The sequence below is a fragment of the Berghia stephanieae genome, chromosome 4, assembly GCF_034508935.2.
Source record: "Berghia stephanieae isolate SIO BIC M18660-M18661 chromosome 4, UCSD_Bste_1.3, whole genome shotgun sequence".
In the NCBI taxonomy this organism is placed as follows: domain Eukaryota; kingdom Metazoa; phylum Mollusca; class Gastropoda; order Nudibranchia; family Aeolidiidae; genus Berghia; species Berghia stephanieae.
The window spans coordinates 55607760-55627759 of NC_088363.1; the positions used below are offsets into that span (position 1 = coordinate 55607760).

At 38.3% G+C, this 20000-nt stretch overlaps 1 protein-coding gene across 1 annotated transcript in view; it reads right to left on the reverse strand.

Annotated features, from left to right (window-relative positions):
- The window catches only part of LOC144970862 (bactericidal permeability-increasing protein-like), a 28080-nt gene that overhangs the window by 7057 nt on the left and 1023 nt on the right, over nucleotides 1-20000 (reverse strand). The window contains exons 2-10 of the mRNA XM_078910966.1: nucleotides 19602-19716; nucleotides 17069-17168; nucleotides 15662-15799; nucleotides 13419-13492; nucleotides 11382-11533; nucleotides 9095-9158; nucleotides 7337-7428; nucleotides 4861-5037; nucleotides 2856-2927 (exon numbers count right to left, since the gene is read on the reverse strand). Of these exons, the coding sequence (XP_078767092.1) occupies nucleotides 2856-2927; nucleotides 4861-5037; nucleotides 7337-7428; nucleotides 9095-9158; nucleotides 11382-11533; nucleotides 13419-13492; nucleotides 15662-15799; nucleotides 17069-17168; nucleotides 19602-19716 (984 nt within the window). The remainder of the gene's footprint in view (nucleotides 1-2855; nucleotides 2928-4860; nucleotides 5038-7336; nucleotides 7429-9094; nucleotides 9159-11381; nucleotides 11534-13418; nucleotides 13493-15661; nucleotides 15800-17068; nucleotides 17169-19601; nucleotides 19717-20000) is intronic.

A 20000-nucleotide genomic window follows, 5' to 3' on the forward strand; every position in this document is an offset into this window, starting at 1 on the left:
GATAGAAATGAATGATGATTAAGAACAAATCGGGTTGAAATTGACGTGCACATATTTGAAGGTCTGATAACCCAAAATGTTATGGACTCACTATTGCAATGGAAATACCCATGGCGTCCGGTTATCACATCTGCAGTCAGTTTAACTCTCTCCTTACCATCTATTCTCAGAATTTTACCCAAAACTTCATACTCACCAAACACAAAAAATATTTTTTTTTTAACAGAATAGTAACAAGTATATTCTATATTTTGTTCTGAAAAAATGAGCTCTGCAACACAGTGTCGAGTTTTTATCCATATAACTATAACAAAATAAAATCAATATAACTAATGTGACGATTTTCTTATGGGTGGTAAGGAGAGGGTTAATTTCATCGCATTCTTCTTTATCTAAATAAACGCGTTTAGGGTCATGACCCAGACCCAGGACGCAGCCGATAGACTACTTCAGTCTCTGGCAGAGGGAAGGAAGCAACGGTGGCAGGAGACCGTGGAAAGTCTCGACTTTACACACTCCAGCCGCCACGCTTGGCGTTTGATAAAGAAATTGGACCCAGATCGGAAATACGCGAAGGCTGCACCGGAGTGTGAGGCAGACACAATTGCCAAGAACATTAAGAACCGTAGTAAGCGGGTCCCTAATCAGGCTTTTGAGCGCGGTGTCCGCAAGGCGCACCGTACGATTTTGGACTCGCTACCTGCGGAGGAGTCGGACTGGACGGCCCCGTTCAGTCCCCGAGAAGTGGGTGCAGCCATTAGCGAAGTGAAGAACGGCAAAGAAGCAGGGATAGATGGTGTATATCCCGATATGGTGACGCATCTGGGCCCCATGGCACGGGCCTGGCTGGCTAGCAGAGGCAATGTCCGACGTCCTTGCAAAAGGAAAGCTTCCACACGTGTGGAAGCATGCGAAGATAGTTGCCATCCTGAAGCCAGGGAAACCGGCGAAGGAGGCAGACAGTTACAGACCCATATCGCTGCTGAGCTGTCTTTACAAATTGTTGGAGCGTGTTCTATTAAACCGATGGGGGCCGGTCCTAGACGCTGCCCTGCCACCCGAGCAGGCAGGCTTCAGGGAAGGGAGGTGCACCACGGAGCAGGTCATTGCCCTTACAGAGCATATTGAGCACGGGTTCGAGAGAAAACAGCAAACAGGTGCTGTCTTTATAGACCTATCAGCGGCGTACGATACGGTCTGGTGCGATGGGTTGATGCTCAAACTTGCAAAAATCATAAGGTGCAAAAAGACCTTGAAGTTGTTCTCTTCGATCTTAGGAGAAAGGCAATTCCACGTCGCGCTGGGACGTCGCGTCACGAGCGACGTAAGGAAATTGAAGAATGAGGTCCCTCAGGGGTCGGTACTTGCGCCAATGTTGTTTAACGTTTACATTAGCGATATGCCGAACACTTCCTCCCTGAGGCTGGGATACGCAGACGACTGGGCACTCGTTACTCAGAGTAAAGTGTGGACCCGTCTCAAGAGCGTACTCAGCGAGGACGTCACCAGACTCAAATCCTACTTTGACAAGTGGTACCTGAAGGTGAACACTTCAAAAACCGTGGCCACTGCATTTCACTTATGCAGTGGTTGGCACACCCGCAAACTGAATGTCCTAGTCGGGGACCAGCCAGTCCCATATGAGCCGCATCCAAAATATTTAGGGGTGACGTTGGATCGCAGCCTTACCTATCGGGTTCATCTCGAAGGGGTTGCCCGGAAGATAGAGAAGCGGAATAGTCTTCTGAGGAAGCTGGCGGGATCGACTTGGGGCGCTAGCCAAGCGCTCCTGAGAACGTCCGCCCTGGCACTATGCTATTCCACCGCGGAGTATTGCGCTCCAGTGTGGGGTAGAAGCAGAAACGTTGAGAAGGTGGATGTAAAACTTCGCAAGTCGATGCACATAGTGTCGGGAACGCTAGCAACAACCCCTAGAGAATGGGGCCTGATAATGGCAGCGATCCAACCCCCCGATGTCCGGAGGGAGACCATTACGGGAAACTGGCTGAGTAAGATCAAAGAGAGAGGGAATGGGGATACCCCTCTCATGCGCATAATGGACGGTGCACCCGTTTCGAGCCGAAATAAGTCCCGGCAACCCTTGTACGCAGAATCCCTGACTACGGACAGAGCTGCACATACGAGATGGAAGTAGGTTTGGACGAATTCAATCCCTCGTGGGGACAGGGACCTACACTCCTCTAAGCTTGGTGAGAAGTTGCCAGGCTTTGATACCAGTGAGAGGAGACACTGGGTAGCTGCGAATCGACTTCGGTCGAGGAGCTGCCTAACGGCAAGTGCGTTACATCGGTGGGGTCTAACTTCCTGTCCAATAAGTCCACGCTGTGGGCAAGAACCCGAGACGGCAGAGCATCTAGTCGAAAGATGTGTTGTGACGATGCTACCAGGCGGGTTTGCGACGGTGCACGAATGCGGACCGGACTTTGCTGATTGGGTCGATCGTCATAACATAATAGTGTGAACCATAAGAGGCTGCTGCCTAATGCACTACATCAACCCTATTTTTACTCAAAAACAATGTGACTTAGAATGTTCATAATCCATTTAGTCTGCCCCAATCCATAAAACGTATTTAAAATTTTGGCCAGAAAACTCGTCCTTCAAAAATCAATCGACTGAAATGACCCTTATCTTGACAAAAACTCTCAAACCTAGGATTTCGCGAATTTAGAGAATTTTTGCCAAGATGAGATTCACCGATATCATCGATGCTCGAAGGACGAGTTTTCTGGCCAACTTTTTAAATACCTACATGTTTTCCCCGAGTACGGCTAAATATGCGTTTTGTTTAGTTTTCTGAGTACGATAGTACTGTGATAAACTTTGTCACTTACCACAGGAAGTATAGTTCCAATACAGAACAGATTGCAGCTCGTGTCCATGAAGGATTCCTTTCCAGACGGAAACTGAGGGAGGAAATGAAAACATCCAAAATATTTAAAAAATGAGCTTAAATATAGCGCAATATCCACTAAACGTGCTCAAAGCGCTTTACAAGGTGTCCCTGGCCACCTTAACACTTAGGACGGGACATGACGCCTGTTAGGCGGGATAACAAATGTTTAGGGATAGAGACACCGCTGTTAACCGCCATGTACTCATTTTATACCTGAGTACGGTGAGAAAATATAAGTAAAGAGCCTTTTCCAAGGACTCAACAATGCGTCGAGCGAGGCTCGAACCCAGGACCTTCCAATCCGAAAGCGAGTGTCATACCACTAGACCACATAGCCGCACAAACATCTAACATCCATTTAGTTCCCCAGATCCATAGCCTCAAATCGGCATTATGTCAAGGTAAGACTTTGGTCAAATAGGGAATTTACAGCTAAAATCACCAGAAGTGCCAAATTAAAATTTTCGTCAGTGTAAGAAAATCCCACTGTCTCCTTGATATAACATAAATAACAACAGACAAATTGAATGGAAACTTCAATTTAATTGACGAAGACAGATGATATTGTCGTTTTGGGTTTCCCCTTTGTCACAAAAACACGATGAATAAAATACTAAACACGAAGGAGATTTTTTTTACTGACGGACAGCCGTGCTAAATATTTCTATGCCTTCTGATATGTTATTCTTATTATTGTTCTTGTGATTGGCTGAAGTTTGTTTTTTTTTTGAGCCAAAACGTTCTGTGTTTGTTTTTTGTTTTGTTTTTGTTCTTTTTCGAATCCGTCATATTCATTTTTGTTCATTACTTTTTAAAGTCCATAGATCTAGCTGCGTAGTATCACAATAGAATACCAATAATAGATAGTGACTGATAGTATAGAGTTAATGAATTGTAAAAAAAATAATATTGTGTGATTGCTGTAATCCAATGCAACAGAAGCAACATCGTTTTAAAAAATTATGTTCCTCTGTATTTCAGATACGAGTTGAAATTGCGCGGTGTGTTTATTATTGTCGCTATTTTTAGTCGTGTACGTGGATAGTAGTCAATAGGGGGATGATTCCCAATCATTTGGGGTTATTTCTTGCTACAAACCAATGAAGAAGAATAAGTACGGATAGGTCAAACTGACAACATTCTCTGTAATATTAAACGCACTCTGCAATCCAATAACACAACACCCTATTCTTCAGTTTGCTGTGTAAAAATGTGCTTCAAATATTGATAATCGTTACGCTAAAATTGTTCCCAAAAAAATCAAATTAACCCGAAAAAAAGTTGGGGGGTTAGCTTAATACATCAATATAAAGGTACTGTTTTTCTTCCTCACAAATAAAAAGGTGCTTTACCATTGTACGACTCTCGTCTAGAAATACCTCCCCATGATGTTTTACTGAAAAAGTCCTTTTAAAAGTGTATATCATTTTCCATGATGTTTATCATGAATTTTAAAAAATCGTTTGTGTTTATTTTGCTTTATTGTTTTAAATATTTCAGAAAAAACTCGCAAATCAACTTTTACACCGTATTGCTAAATTGTGTCGAAACATGTGAAAAGTAATTAACAAAAATTAATATCACAGCTTCAAAAAAGAACAAAATATCAAACACGGAAACGTTTTGGGCTCGAAACCCTTCTTCAGCCAACAACAAAAAACAATAAAGACATAAATACAGTACTAAATTCCAGATAGACGACATATTTTTTCTACAGGGAGAACCTTAAAAAATCTCTGTCGTCTATCTGAAATTTAGTATTGTATTTCTGTCTTTATTGTTTTTTGTTGTTGGCTGAAGAAGGGTTTTGAGCCCGAAACGTTTCCGTGTTTGGTATTGTGTTCTTTTTTTTTGAAGATGTTCTCTTCATTTTAGTTTATGACTTTTTACAGTCCACAGCTTCTAGCAGCCTAGTATCACTTTGAAACATATGAAACACTTACGTCATTTTCGGTGATGTTGTACTGTAAGTAGTCGTGGATATAGGCGTTATGGATGGCCGTTCTTGCCGCAAAGTCTGTGACCCAGACATACATCATGTGGGACTCAGCATTTAAATCTGGAATTGGTTTCGGAGAAAATGGCGCCTCCTGCACATCTGCTTTCCAGTAAATCTCACCCTGTGCAGGAAAATATATAATTAATATTAGTAAGTGAATGTTGAAAGAGAGAGAGAGAGAGAGAGAGAGAGAGAGAGAGAGAGAGAGAGAATGAGAGAGAGAGAAAGATAGAGAGAGACAAAACTCCATGAGCCTGTTTAAGTCAATAAAACTTATTGAAAATGAAAATTGAGGCCAGACTACATAATTATATGAATTGTGAGGTGTTATTTAATCCTTGGGTGGGTAAATTGTTGATTTTTATATTTAACTACTTACTTACTTCGGCCTTTTGCCCCTCCAGGAGCATAGGCCATGAACGAAGGTCTTCCACTTTTTTCTGTCCTGTTCCATCGCTTCCAGACCTCTCCACGTCTGTCCCGAACGCTGGGAATCTGCTTGTAAATCCCTTCTCTTGGTGTTCTTTAGCCGGCCCTTCTTTGATGCTTGTTGTCAGTTTTCTAAGAGTGTAACCGATCCATTTCCATTTTCTCTTCAATATTTCTTTTTCCATTGGCTGTTGGTTTGTTTTCTGCACAGCTAGATGTTGCTAATATTTTCTGATCAATGTCATGTACTTTCAAAGTTTTTCGCAGACATGAGTAGGCAAAGGTTTGGATTTTATTTATAACTGTTTTGGTCGTCCACCATGTTACTTTAACATTTATATTGAAAACACGGACTTTTGTGTGATATTAGTGATTTTAGATTTCCAAAAGTTTTTCAAAATGTTAAATACACTCCTTACTTTTCTGATACGAGCCTTAACATCTTCACCTGTGCCTTCATTGACACTTCCAAGGTATGTGAAGCTGTCCACTTTCTCCAGGACTATTCCATTTAGTTATTTAGAGTCTTTGTTGTCCGAGTTAACTGTTAATATTTATGTCTTCTTTGGGTGAATGTTGAGGTCCAGTCTCGATTAAATTTGGGCCACTTTAGAAGTTTTGGATTGCATCAGCTTATGCCTTTGAGCGAGAAGTGCAAGTTCATCTGTAAAATCTAAGCCATCGAACAGTCAAGGGAGTTCATTGAATTCCGTTTTGCTCTCCCATTTTCTCATGATCCAAGTGATGGAGCGTAGGAACAGAATAGGTGAGAAGAGTACGCCACTTTTAACATCATACGCCCGAGTCAGTTTTCATCTATGAACTACATGACAAGTCATTCCCTAATAGGATTTCTCAATGAATCTGGACAACTTTACAGGGATTCCATAACGTCTTAGTATTTTCCAAATACTGTTTCGATGTAGGCTGTCAAATGCTTTGCGGTAGTCAACAAAATGTATATAGAGAGGACTGTTCCATTCCAGTGGTTGCTCAACTATGATTCTTAATGTGGGTATTTGGTCGGTGCATGATCGATTCTGTCTGAAACCTGCCTGGTTTTCGCGTAGTGTACCATTTTGCCCCATGATTTCCTCTTAACCTTAATTATTGGATGCCACATTTTCGTTGAAATCTCCCATTAGAATAGTGACAGCTTAATTTTGAACTTGTCTAAAATCACTTGAAGTTAATGATAGTGAGTTTCCTTATCTTCTTCTTCGTATTCATTTGTAGGGGCATAACATTGCACCACATTCAAGTCTATTTTCTTGTTTTCTTTTCTATAGCGTGTTGTTATCAATCTTGATCCATGCGACTCCCAACCGTTCAATGCTTTCTGAGCTTCCATTGACAACATGATGCCTACTCCCTCAGTGTGGGCAAATGTTTTATCTTCGTGCCCTGAGTATAGCAGGAAAGATAAACTTATTTGTCTAGCCTGCAGCCACCTTGTTTCACCAATGCCAAGAAGTGCAATTTTGTAGTTTCGCATCTCTGCTGTTATCTGTGCTGCTTTGCCTGCCTCGTACAATGTTTTGACATCCCATGAACCCAGAACGGTTGTTGCCCTGGTTGATAGAATTGTTGGTGTTGAAGCGTCCTTGCGGATTTGGCCTCCACACGTCATTAATTCTGCTGTTGCAGATCCTTCCTCTCTCAGGACTGAAAAAGTGTTGTTTCCTTTCGTAAATGTTTTTGTAGCTGTTTGTTTTTTCTAAGGTAGAGCTGCTAACACTAAGCTTAACCCCAGACTTGGAGGGTCAGGATTCATTTTGGAGGTTCACCCCTAGACTGGTTGCTTTCCAGAGCTTTTGAGTCCAGTCTACCTATTTCTTTATCTTATAAAGTTCCTTCTCCTAGGCAAGTTGCCTGCCATGGCTAAATGAGTCTAACTACGGCGACTAAAATTTATATCGAATTACGAGTTTTTAGATTTTCAAATTGGCAGGCCTGGTATAATTATCAGAATAACAGAGTACTTTACCAACCTTGTTTTCCAGATCCAGAGCTGTTGCTTGAACTTTGGGCGGAGATACCAGGCTGTAGTCGAGAAGAAATTTTTTATCTATCTCCTCTTGTACTGAAATTGTAGTTAGGATAAAGAAAAAGATATAATTCATGCACACACATGCACAGGCATACATGCACACATACATTCGTGTATGTAAGTATGTTGGTCTGTCTGTATGTATGAGTGTTTGTTTGTCTGTATGTCTCTATGAATGTATGTATGTATGTATGTATGTATGTATGTATGTATGTATGTATGTATGTATGTATGTATGTATGTATGTATGTATGTATGTATGCATGTATGTATGTATGAAAGTATGTAAGTATGAATGAAGGTAGGACGGTAAGTTTGAATGTATGTATGTGTGTATGTATATCACCTCACCTCACCTCATTATCCTGAGCATGGTCGTAGAGGTAGCATGAGAGATGATTTTGAATTAAAAGGCCCTCCAATCAGATATGTCCTCAGCATTCTGCTTGAATATTTGGCTGTTCTTCTTGTCCATTATTTTTATATTCCCATGCACCACTTTGTTCGATGTCCTCTCCCTCTGTCTCCTTCCAATGTCCCTTGCATACTATTTTTAGCCACTGTCTCATGGCCAAAAAAAAAAACATGGCCAAGCCAAGACAAGTTACTTCTCCTGACTACAGAGAGGAGAGAATCATGTGGTCTGTCAGAAAAACACCTTTTCTGTAAACATCCTCATTCGATGTCTGGTCTTCCTATGATGATGCCTTTAATGTGTCAATAGCATTTTTTTTGAATGGGTGTATCTGTTTTGATATGTTTTAGATTATTGCCTAATTTTCACAACTATATAAGCAAGTTAATGTTACAAGTGACTTATATGGTTGTAACTGAGTACCATCTTCTTCCTTTCCATATCTTATCCAGTCTTGCCATTGCATTTATTGCCATTGCTTGATTATCTTGAGGCATTTAAATACGCTACATTATCCAACTATATATATATATATATATATATATATATATATATATATATATATATATATATATAAACAAAACTCATTAAATGATAGTGCTCACCTTTTTGATAAACGAAATATTCACAAAATAATTCAAGAGTAATTTTGTTCAACATCTACAATATCGTTTCAAGCATTTGCTAAGCTAATGCTTTAACACATAATTGTAGAATTTAAACAAAATTACACACACACACACACACACTCACATATATATATATATATATATATATATATATATATATATATATATATATATATATATATATATATAATCCATATTGCAGGTTTTAACATTTTTGCCCACCATTTCAAAACAGTATTATATTGGTGTGTTTTAGATGCCCAAAAATGAATTTGTAGACAAATATTCAGGGACTTTGATTAAGCTTTTATGGGTTTTATTGTCTTAAATAGGAATACGTTTCGAGATGACTAAAATTAAAATGTCTTTTCTGGTTATTTTACATTTAGCGACAATACTGGCTTCTTATTCACACCAGCACATAATACCGTTTCCAGAAGACGTGTCACATTTAGGGTAGTCCAATAAAAAGAAAACAAACGTACTGAGCTGTGACTCAAACCTGGACTACATAATAGAATTCATGTGGTGCGATGTCGACAATTCTCAGGAAACCCCCCCCCCCCCCCCCCCCCCCCCATCCTTTTCTCATTAAAACACCATAATATATATAGCAAAAGGAGACCCTCAACCAGGAATTCAAAGTCCAACTCACCCTTTAGTTGAGCCAGTTCGTCGTTGAGATCCTCATTGACTAGTTTCCTTGCAACTTTGCAAATCTGTGATTGATATGTAAGATAAAGAACGAATGAGTTTTTTCACTTCATAATGAAAACCTAAAGATAAAAATAAACAATTATATTATAAGGCTTAAGCAATCTTTTGAATTTTAGGTAACATGTTGACGAGAAACTTAAAACTACAAGGGCGAGACCAAAACGTTTTGAAATCATTCGTCGAAATGCCGACAATAAAAAAAAGAATATATATCATACGATTAAAAGATGTTTGGTTTGGTATTACATGTTGACAACATCATCTAACAAAGAGTTCACATGAACAATACAGTATTACTTAAAATTGTATCCAGAGAACATTGAAAGCGATGCGAGGCGTGCATCATTGAAAGCAAGGTCATCTGACAGCGATTATCCATGCACATGATGTGTAAACCATGAAGCCATCTCGAGAGTCCTTCCAATCAGGAGCACATTTTACAACTTTTGAAGTTATTCTTTTTCTTTTGTCGTGTAATAAATCATTCAAACGCTTTTGTACGTAGGTCGGCTGAGATAACATAAAGTAATTTATGGGAGATTTGGGGCCTATCAAAAGAGTAGCAAGTAGCAAGCAACTACTAATAGGATTCAATAGCCTGATGTCACGTCCGCATAGCACCGGGCAGCTAGGTTCTAAACAAAGAAAATCGGTACTTTTTATTCTTCATGCTGGCTCGAACTTTATCACATGTCATGTGACCAGAATGTATAAAAGTCAAAACATGATATGATTTATAATGTTTTTCTCCTCTGGATAAACTTTTATGCTCGTCGGAGAAGAATTTTATCGGGGCGTCTGCCATTGTTCCGATAGTTTAGAATCAGTTACAAAGTTACTGTGCATCGTTACGAGGGAAGTGACGTCACGACCGTTAAAGCCTATTGCTGTTTGTTTCACCTAATAGAAAAATGAATAAAATCTGGCCTTATGGTCGTCGGAGCTCATCGCTTTCAAAAAAGAAATATACTCTTGATGCTTGTGAAGCAAAATTATTACAATGCAACGATTCTTTTTTCCTTTCCTATAATCGAATGGCCGAGACCATACGAGTATTATGTGCATGATGTATTACTACGTAGCAAACGTACAATAGATATCCATGTTTTACTATAATATGTCCCTAACGCATCTCGTAGTCTATACCTTTTAAAAATGTACGCTGCCAACCCGACCTCTGGTAAATCATATGGTTTTCCATGTTTGATAGAAAACTTGACAATAAATAGCGATTGATTTTTGAGAATTCTCAAAGTCGCAGGCTTTACACATTTTGCTAACCTGAGGGTCATTATAACAAAGTTATATATTTGAAGTATGAGTTTTCTGCCCAAAATAATTTTTTTTTGAGTAGACTACTGTTTTACAAGTCAATGAAAGTTATAAATGTAACCCAGAAACTACAAAAACCGTAATCTGCTAAAATCTGAACTCATACTCACAATCATCGAGTTTTAATTAATAATATATGATTTATCAAAGACAATGAATATGAACATTTCAATATGAACATTTCTAAAACGTATTTCCAAGAATTTAACTTGCTCAATGAGCTTCACAATGTTACATTTATTCCCCCCAGCACGTTATATTGAATTTCTATTTCATACAGTATCAGTCGCTTCTAAGCTTAGTTGTCCTTTCGAACTAACAGTCTTACAATATCCGTCACTGCTGGTGATCAGGGACTCATTCACACCTGGATCGAGTGGGGTAATGTGTGTAAACTACCTTACCCATAGACACAACGTCGGGACCAGAATTTTATACGATTACTGTCATCCATCCGGCGACGCTTGACCTTTGTGACAAGACGAGACACCGCGCCTCACAAAGCAAACAAGTACTTGCTTAACTCTTTCCTTACCAAACATTTTCAATTTTTTTACCAAAATGTCATATCTACCTTCCTAACACTAAAATGAATTTATTCAAACTCGAAGCTTAGAGAGCATGCCAAACATGCTTTTGTTCTACAATATAACATTTAGTTATTTTAAACTATACAAATAATTTTCTTCAAATTTTATGATGTACATAAACATTCTGTGTAAAATATGTTCAGAGTATCGTAACGATTGTGGTGATTTTCCTGTAGTTGGTAAGGAGATGGTTAATGTGACAATAATACAATCTGACATTTCTGATCATTTTAATCATTGGACCTGGAACACCCTAACACAATACAGGTTTAAGACGGTGGTCCACAGATTCCTTCCACTTACCTCGCCCACCATCAGGTCTTTGATGTGACCGCCAATCGTCCCACGGAACAAATTGAGGATGATGGCCTGTCCGCCATGAAAATAGACATCTACTTTACTGATCCTGGCCTGGCACTGGGACATGGAGACGGAAGGACGACCATCTGACTGGCCTGTGAGGTGTAATTGGATAGACATTGGTGGTGGTGGTGGTGGTGGTGGTGGTGGTACTAAGTGGTGGCTTTATGGTTAGCATTCTCGAACCTGAACGTTTTAACTCAATTCTTGTACTATGAAGTTGGTTTTATTTTTTTTTATTTTTGCCACAGATCTATTTGGTATGATTGAAAAACGATATATCTTTAAAGTAGGCGAAGGAAAAAGCGATGTTGAATAGAACTATTCAACCTCCCACGTAATGTCGTTTGGCCCAAGGCATTGTCCCTTTAACAGAGAGATCCCTAAGGTCTGCTATATCTTAGTTTTATTTTTTTAATAAATTAGTGGATAACCCGTAATATATGCCAGGAAATAAAGACTATAACGAGCAGGCATTATTCCATCTTATTGTGAAAATAAACAGAAATAAGAAGCATAACCTGAGCCATCAACGAACAAGATCGGTCCGTTAAAAAAGTCTGTAGGTGTGCGCAATTGAATTTTACAACACATCTTCACTGTCAATTTAACTAGAAATAAAGACGTTGTACGTTCTCCGTGTTAAGAGACTGTCGCTTTAAAATACCATTGATAAAGAACATACCAACATAATATTTGATTTTGATGAATAATTTAACATGCCATTTGATATTATTTTATTTATTATATCAATTAATTATTTGAAACTCTCGAATGTACAAAGTTGGACATGCCAAATGAATATAAACAAGAGTTAATAATACTACGAATATTGAATATGACACCTATTTGTGTATTAGATATTTAATACTCAATAATATCATTAATTAACATTGAATTCTGTATATTATAATTGATAAATTGTATCAATGCATAAAGGTTACATAGAGCGTTTATACGTTTTTAGAACCTATTTGCTCTTCAACGATACGATACGATACGATATAACGAGCAGGCATTAATCCCTCTTACTGTTGAAATTAACAGAAATCAATACGAATCTCTTGAGCCATTGGCGATCAAGATCGGTCAGTAATAAAGTATCTAGGTGTGCGCAAATGAATCTGGCAACACATCTTCACTGTCGATTTAACTTGAAAATGTGTCTAAACACGTGGCCGATCATTATTCCCTAGAATATTATATAAGTATTGATTAAATTAGTAAAGGGTTGAGAAAATTATCTTTAATGTAGAAAAGATTTGCAATTTACTCGCATACGAATCTGTTACATAATTCTTAAGAGAAAATAGTCCTTCAGAACCATTCGGCCCATGGAGCCGGAGTTTATCCCGGTTTCTTTAGCGTGAAACGGACAATAGCAATGCTTGCTACCCTTTGGATATGAAGCTAGTCTATCGCAAAGTACTTTCCGCCAAATCTAACAGACTCAGCTACCCATTCACTGCTGGGTGGACAGAGGAGGGGGGTGTCAGAAAAAAATCTCGACTGCACCGGGCTCGATCTCGGTCCCTTTGCGTGTAAAGCGAGTGCTCTACCAATAACTGAGCTATCAGAACCTCCATAACTTTTAGATTTGCCGGTAATCTGTGTTTGTTAGCAAAATTTAGACATAGGCTGCACGGGACAATTTTGACCCACAACCCTATTTTTAAAGAATAGTTGTTCGTTTTTACATGGTCCAAAAATGACACGTAGGGCCTCAATTCCAAGCTCAGGAACTCACATCAGAGGAGCAGATTCTGACCTTTAGCCAGAAACTGTGAAATGTAGATTACTTTTTGAGACCGAAGAATTTTTTGAAAACTAGGAAGGGAATGAGTCTAAGGTAAGAGAACTTCAATTAAGCATTTATAAAGTTATTTATCGTCATATTCCAATGACATAGAGGGTATATTGATTTGATTAACTAAGTATAGATATGGAGGTGATGACTTGGAGGTTATTTTAGCGTCTTACCTAGACTGACTGTCACTTGAACTGAAGCACTTTTGACATTTAAGTCCACACTTCCACTGGAGGAAAGCTTGAACCTGAGGACAAACAGATGTATTTTCAAAAGAATGCTACTTATTGTCTATTCCTCATACAAGAGAGATAACCAAGCTAGTTTAATTCAGCCAACTGATATTAAAGATAAATCAGACGAAATGACGCAATAGGCCAGATTGTTCCTTGTTATTTTATATTGTTTCATCTCGTTTAAAGTCCTTTGAGTGCATTTCAGTTGCGCACAACGTCAAAGCAGGAGACAATTTTATAAAATTGAAAGGTTTTGTTTTTAATAATCTTCGCGATGTCCCATGTTTGAGTGTTTTTGTCAAGATGAGGGCCATGTAAATCGATCAATATCTGAAGCAGGAATGACCAAATTTTCAAATTGTCCAAAGTACGGCAGCTAGTTGGTTAATATAATATAACAATGAAAATAATCGGAAGCAGACCTGAGCTGCGGTATTTGTTGCAGGACATGGGTAAGACACAGTATTGCATATGGTTAAATAATCCAAACAATCATACATATATATATATATTAATACTAGAAGCATGCATTAGTCACTGCCTATACAAAAAAGGTAGACGAGATATTATTGCCTCGAACTATAGATAAGTGTTGCTGACGTCTGTCAGATGTAAAGTACTCGAACATATTATGGTTCATTCACTAATGGAGCCCTATGGAAGACGCAATGTTCAAGTTATTACCAACATGTGTTCCGAAAACATGTACCTTGTGAAAGCCAGCTCGTAAACACCATAGAAGAAATAGGAAAGGGGTTAGACAGCAGAAAACAAATAGGTCTACCTGTTTTAGACTTTTTGAAGGCATTGGATGGTGTTCCCCATAGAAGACACCTCAGAAAACTGGAACTCCATGGAATTAAAAATATCGATCCAAAGTCCCACTAAAAGATCATCGATGAAGAAAACGACTAAAAAAATGCAGAAGGAACAAAAGCTACCTTTTGGGCTTGAAGACTGGCTCTGCGATAGAACTCAGGAAGTAGTCCTGGATGGATATAGAAGTGAGAAACGCATCTTTTTATCGGGGATAACGCAAGGGATTGTCCTTGGACTGTTTTGCTTTCTAACATTCATAAACGACATAGGAAGAAACATATCAGCTCTTACCAAGCTCAAACTGTTCGCCATTAACAACCTCTTATTTCGATTCATTGAAACCCAGAACGACGGAGAAATATTACAGAATGATCTTGACTCACTTCTATCATGGACACAAACCTGGCAGATGGAATTCCACCCCGAAAAATGCTTTGTAATGACAATAACAAACAGAAAAAAACCTTGTAAATTTATTATGACTACCAAACAAGCGGTCAGTTTTTAAAATACATGGACATGATACCCGACTTGGGAATCCAATTAAACAAATCACTGAAATAGGACCGACATATTGATAATATTGTGGCAAAAGTAAATCGTACCCTTGGCTTCCCAAGGCTGAACCCGTACCAGTGTCCTTCAAAGGTGAAAGAACAGGCATACAATGCTTTAGTCAGACCCGTATTGGAATACGCATGAACAGTGTGGGAGCCTGGTCAGCAAGGCCACATAAAAAAATCGAACAATTCCAAAGGGCATCTTCGAGATTTGTCACCAAAAATTACTTGCGCGAACCAGGAGGCGTAATGGAGGCCCTGAAATTGTTGCAGTGGAAAACACTGGGGAGCAAGCGGAAAGAAAAACACCTCCAACTTATCCACAGTACGTCCAACAAAACAGCAGTAACTCCACCAAGATATTTGACAAAACAACACGGTACATTCACAAGAAATTATCATAGCAGTAAGTTCATAATTCCAACACACAGAACCAACACATATAAAAACAGTTTCTTCCGAAGCACCATCAAGGAATGGGACACTCTCCCACCAGAAATCCTAGATATTACCAACAACAACAAATTTCGATCAACTCTTAAACATTGATCGTTCAGCTCAATGACACAATAATCGAGAAAGTCACCACATAATTGTATAATATCTGCAGTGATGGTTAGTTCACATTTTGCAAATAAAGACGAACTTGAACTTGAATAAATACAAAAACTAACACATACATTTACCATTATAATATCAAATAAAAACATATTAAACAGACCAGATACGTACACAAGCAAACACACACACACACACACACACAAACATACACCCACTTGCATGCATCAAAACAATACCTACCATCCTTTTTTGAACTTGACCCTCCAATAATGCGAGTGCAGGTCTATACCAAGGCCACTGACAGTCCAAGACAGCCCGTTGCTTGAGGGGTCAAAGGACATGGAACTGCTCGGCAAGGTCAAACCGCGATTTTCAATTCTACAAATGACAGAATATTTATCAAATGTATAAATAAATTTTAGAATAAATGGCAACAATAAAACAATAAGAATTCGTGTAGTATCAGAATCCGTGTAAGCACTTCTGAGGTTTTTGACTTACTTTATGTAAGTCCTTAATTCCGTTATAGGTAGATCTGTCTACTTTAGATTGGGAAAATGTGTAGTTTTAGGTGTAAAAACATAGCAGACATTATTAATACCTTTAAAAATCCCAAAATTTGGAAATAGTACAAAGGAGCATACTATTTCCTGCCCATCAATGTTTTGTTTTTTCATCTTAACAACGCCGTTACCACATTATCTCATTCATCTGTAGTGTTCCATTCATCCTGTTTTGTTAATAAAGGAGAAATCCGAAACGTTCATTTGATCTGTTTTGTAATTAAATTGAAGCTTTCATTCAATTTCACATTGTTATTTATACCCTCTAGATCGGGCACCGATTTTATAATCAATAGCCAGACATAGATTTCATTAAATATGACCTGCCCAAAACCAGAATTCAGTTTTAAGCTTATTTTATACAAATTGAGTTAAAACAAATTACTTTTTTAAAACGTGAATTTTCTGTCTTAAATCCTTTTAAAATGTACATTTCCTAGCTCTTTTTATTTGACTTTGTTCTCCATTTTTTTCTCTTTCAGTTCATTCTGGCACAATACAAGTTGACACTGGGTCACGAAAGTAAACTAAGTAAGTATTGCTTATTGAGCAATTGCGAGAAAGGGGGTGGGGTGGGGGGGGGGGGTGAGAGTGGTGTAACGTTTGAGAGAGATCCGAAAAGTGTGTAAGAAACAGTGCTAGACAAAGCATAATGAAAAATACTTCAGTTAGCATTTTGTCTGGAAAAGTTTCACATGCATACTTTTCATATCATTATCTTACACCAGTGCCTGCTTCTTATTATGTCACTTTGATGTGATGTTTATTATTATTATAATAACTATTTTATATAGCGCCAGTATCCACAAATAGTGCTCAGAGGTACTTTACAATAATTTTTTTTAGTATCAAACATGTTCATTCATTCGACTACTTAAATCACTACAACAGTCGAAATTCACAAAGAATCATAATAAGCAGAATGAAAAAGATCTGTTTTCAGATGCCATTTGAAGACTGGTAGACTTTCACATGTTTGAATGTCTGACTGTCTCTCTAGTCAATCATTGAATATATATTTCTGCTCCAGCCTACAATTTATTCCTAATATTGTGTGATGATATGTATATTTAACCCTTCATACCTTGTGACTGACCATTCGATGCTGCTTTTACTGCCTGCTTGGTCTCCGATCTGTAAGTCCTTCAGCTCCTTAGAAATGGCTGTGAGGGCAACTGAGTTAGCTATAAAGAAAAATAAAATTATGGTCTCCTGTAGAGTTTCAGTATACACTAATGTATCAAAAATACGTTGCCTCCGACTAATGTTTTCAGAATTGTTGCGCACCCCCCCCCCCCTCTCAGAAGCTTATTTGCACCCCCACCCCCACCCCTCCCCATCTTCTTCTATTTATTTCAGCTTTCGAAATGTGCCGGTGAAAATTCACCAAAAGGGAAAACAAAAAGAATTTTTTTAAAAGGAAAAATAAAAAAAGAAATCCCCCCAAAACGTACAAATAAGATTGAAATAAAATAACAATGTACATATGCCACTGTTAGAATCGTCAATGTCGATGATACTAAGAGGAATCTCGTCGTGCCAAAATTAGAAAATGCCAAAAATACTCACCTTCACCGCCCCCTCCCCCCCCCCCCATCCCCGCGCCTTCTATAGATTGGTGGAATTAAACCTCCCACCCCCCCCTCCCTTTCTTTGGTCAGATTGCACATCCCCGCCCCTGTCTCTCCCCCATCCCCCATTCTATTACTACTCCCCCTCCCTTCTCTATTTGATACATTAGAGTAGATTATGTCTGGCACTTCTCAATTACCAAATTCTTACTCCTACCGTGATGCATATAGCAATGTAGGCAGTTTACTTGTTTTCCAAGTCTAAATTGAAGACTAGTTTTAGGGAATAATTTCTACAAATTAAAAGTTTTTGTTTTAAACGGGATATTATGTGCGTATGTGTGTGTAAATCCCAGGTTTGGTCTCGATGTCGGCATTTCGTTTTTATTTTGTCTCCTTGAGCAAGAAATCAAGCCTTTATCGCTCATTCTGTGGTGTTGCATTGCGACTGACGTCAGGGTTATCAGTCTTATATTGGGAAAAACCCAAAGATAAATTTCCTCTTAGAATAAATTAACGAAATTCATTTTATTACTTATTTTTATTCATTCGCCATAAATTCATAGGTCTTCCTCTTTCCGTTATTAAGATCAAAAGCTCTTTGATGTGAAGGTGTGGTCGTGTGTTTGCAAGAAGATAATATGATATGAAAGGAAACCCCCCCCCAAAGATAATAGTATATCCTTAAAAGGCTTATTTAAAATGCAAAATGTTGATCATAAAAAAGCTCCAATCTATAGATTCGTAATCATTCGTAACCAAATTGATACATGTACAGTTGACTCATACATTATTCAACAATACAAAGCATGAACAAGTAAAATCCAATGCATGATAAAGTAAATTATGAATCAAGACAAACACCGTGCGGACGTTTAGTGCTTCCCTTTAGAAACAATGAGGAAGATGAATTAAATCATTAACAACTTGAATCAAGCAATACTAATCTCTCTCTCTCTCTCTCTCTCTCTCTCTCTCTCTCTCTCTCTCTCTGTGTGTGTGTGTGTGTGTGTGTGTGTGTTTGTTTCAGTCTGTATCTCTTTCTTTTGTCTCTTTCTCTTCCTTCTTCTTCTTCTTCTTCTCTCTCTCTTTGTCTCTTTCTCTCTCTATCACTTTTGTGTGTGTGTTTCTCTTTCACTCTCTCTCTCTCTCTCTTTTATTTTTTCTTCTCTCTCTATGTCTCTTCCTTTCTCTCTCTCTCTCTCTCTCTCTATATATAATATATATATATATATATATATATCTTCTCTCTCTCTCTCTCTCTCTCTCTCTCTCTCTCTCTCTCTCTCTCTCTTAAACACACACAATCCTTCTTTCTCTAATTCTCTACATTTCTCTCTTACTCTCTCTCTCTCTCTCTCGCTCTCTCTCTCTCTCACTCCCCCTCTCTCTATCTATCTCTCTCTCTCTATCTATCTATCTCTCTGAGTTTGTTTCTGTCTGTATCTCTTTCTTTGTCTCTTTCTCTTCCTTCTCTCTCTCTCTCTCTCTCTCTCTCTCTCTCTCTCTCTCTCTCCCTCTCTTTCTTTCTTTCTTCTTGTATTGTATTGTGGGTGTATTCAGTACGAGGTAACATCATTAACAGTGATTAGTTTTATGTCGAAAATGTGATGTGTTTGCTAGTGTACAATAACTTTTCATGTCTCTTTTATTTTATCTCCAGTCGAATTTTCTTCAACCCGGTACCAAAAAAAATAAATTATTATTTTCTAAACTATTATTTTCAATCTATTAAATATGACCCATCTCGTCAAAACTGTATTAAGTTGGTGGGGGTGGGGGTTTAGAAAATAAGAATTGAATTTACATACAAAATTAGCAGAGTAGTTATATTTTATTGAAGAGAATGACCATAATTAAAATGATAAAAACTAAAATTTCACGTTACTTGTCATTAAAATTTCAATAAACCATTTTTTTCATTTGGTTTACTCAGAAATTATACCGTTTGAGGAGGTAGGAGTCAAATAATCTTAACTCTTGACTCCTATCTGTTTTTCGCACCATCATCAAATCGCCTAAAATCTCTGCCTACGTAACTCTCACCGTAATCTAGTCCTTTCTGGGTCATCCTGATCTTGAGTCCCGGAAGTGATGTCGTTGAGAGGGGAAGACATACTGACAGACATGTTACCAACACCAAAAGAGTTGCAGACATCATCTATAAAAGATAGATCATGAGAAAGAGTTTTCACAATTGCCAAACGAAGTGACCACAAGGCATTGATAATTAAATTCATCCCCATCTCCACCCCCCCCCCCCCCCCCCCCCCCCAAAAAAAAATATTTTTATTAGCTGTCGAGATTGAAACCCCACAAAACATATAATAATTTTATAAATGGATTTGTTCGTGAAGAAGTGGACAACATTAACTAAAATGTAACGCGAGACAAGCAGCCTTGAGGATGCTTGAGATCGACTTAGCTTTTAAACAAAGAAATTGT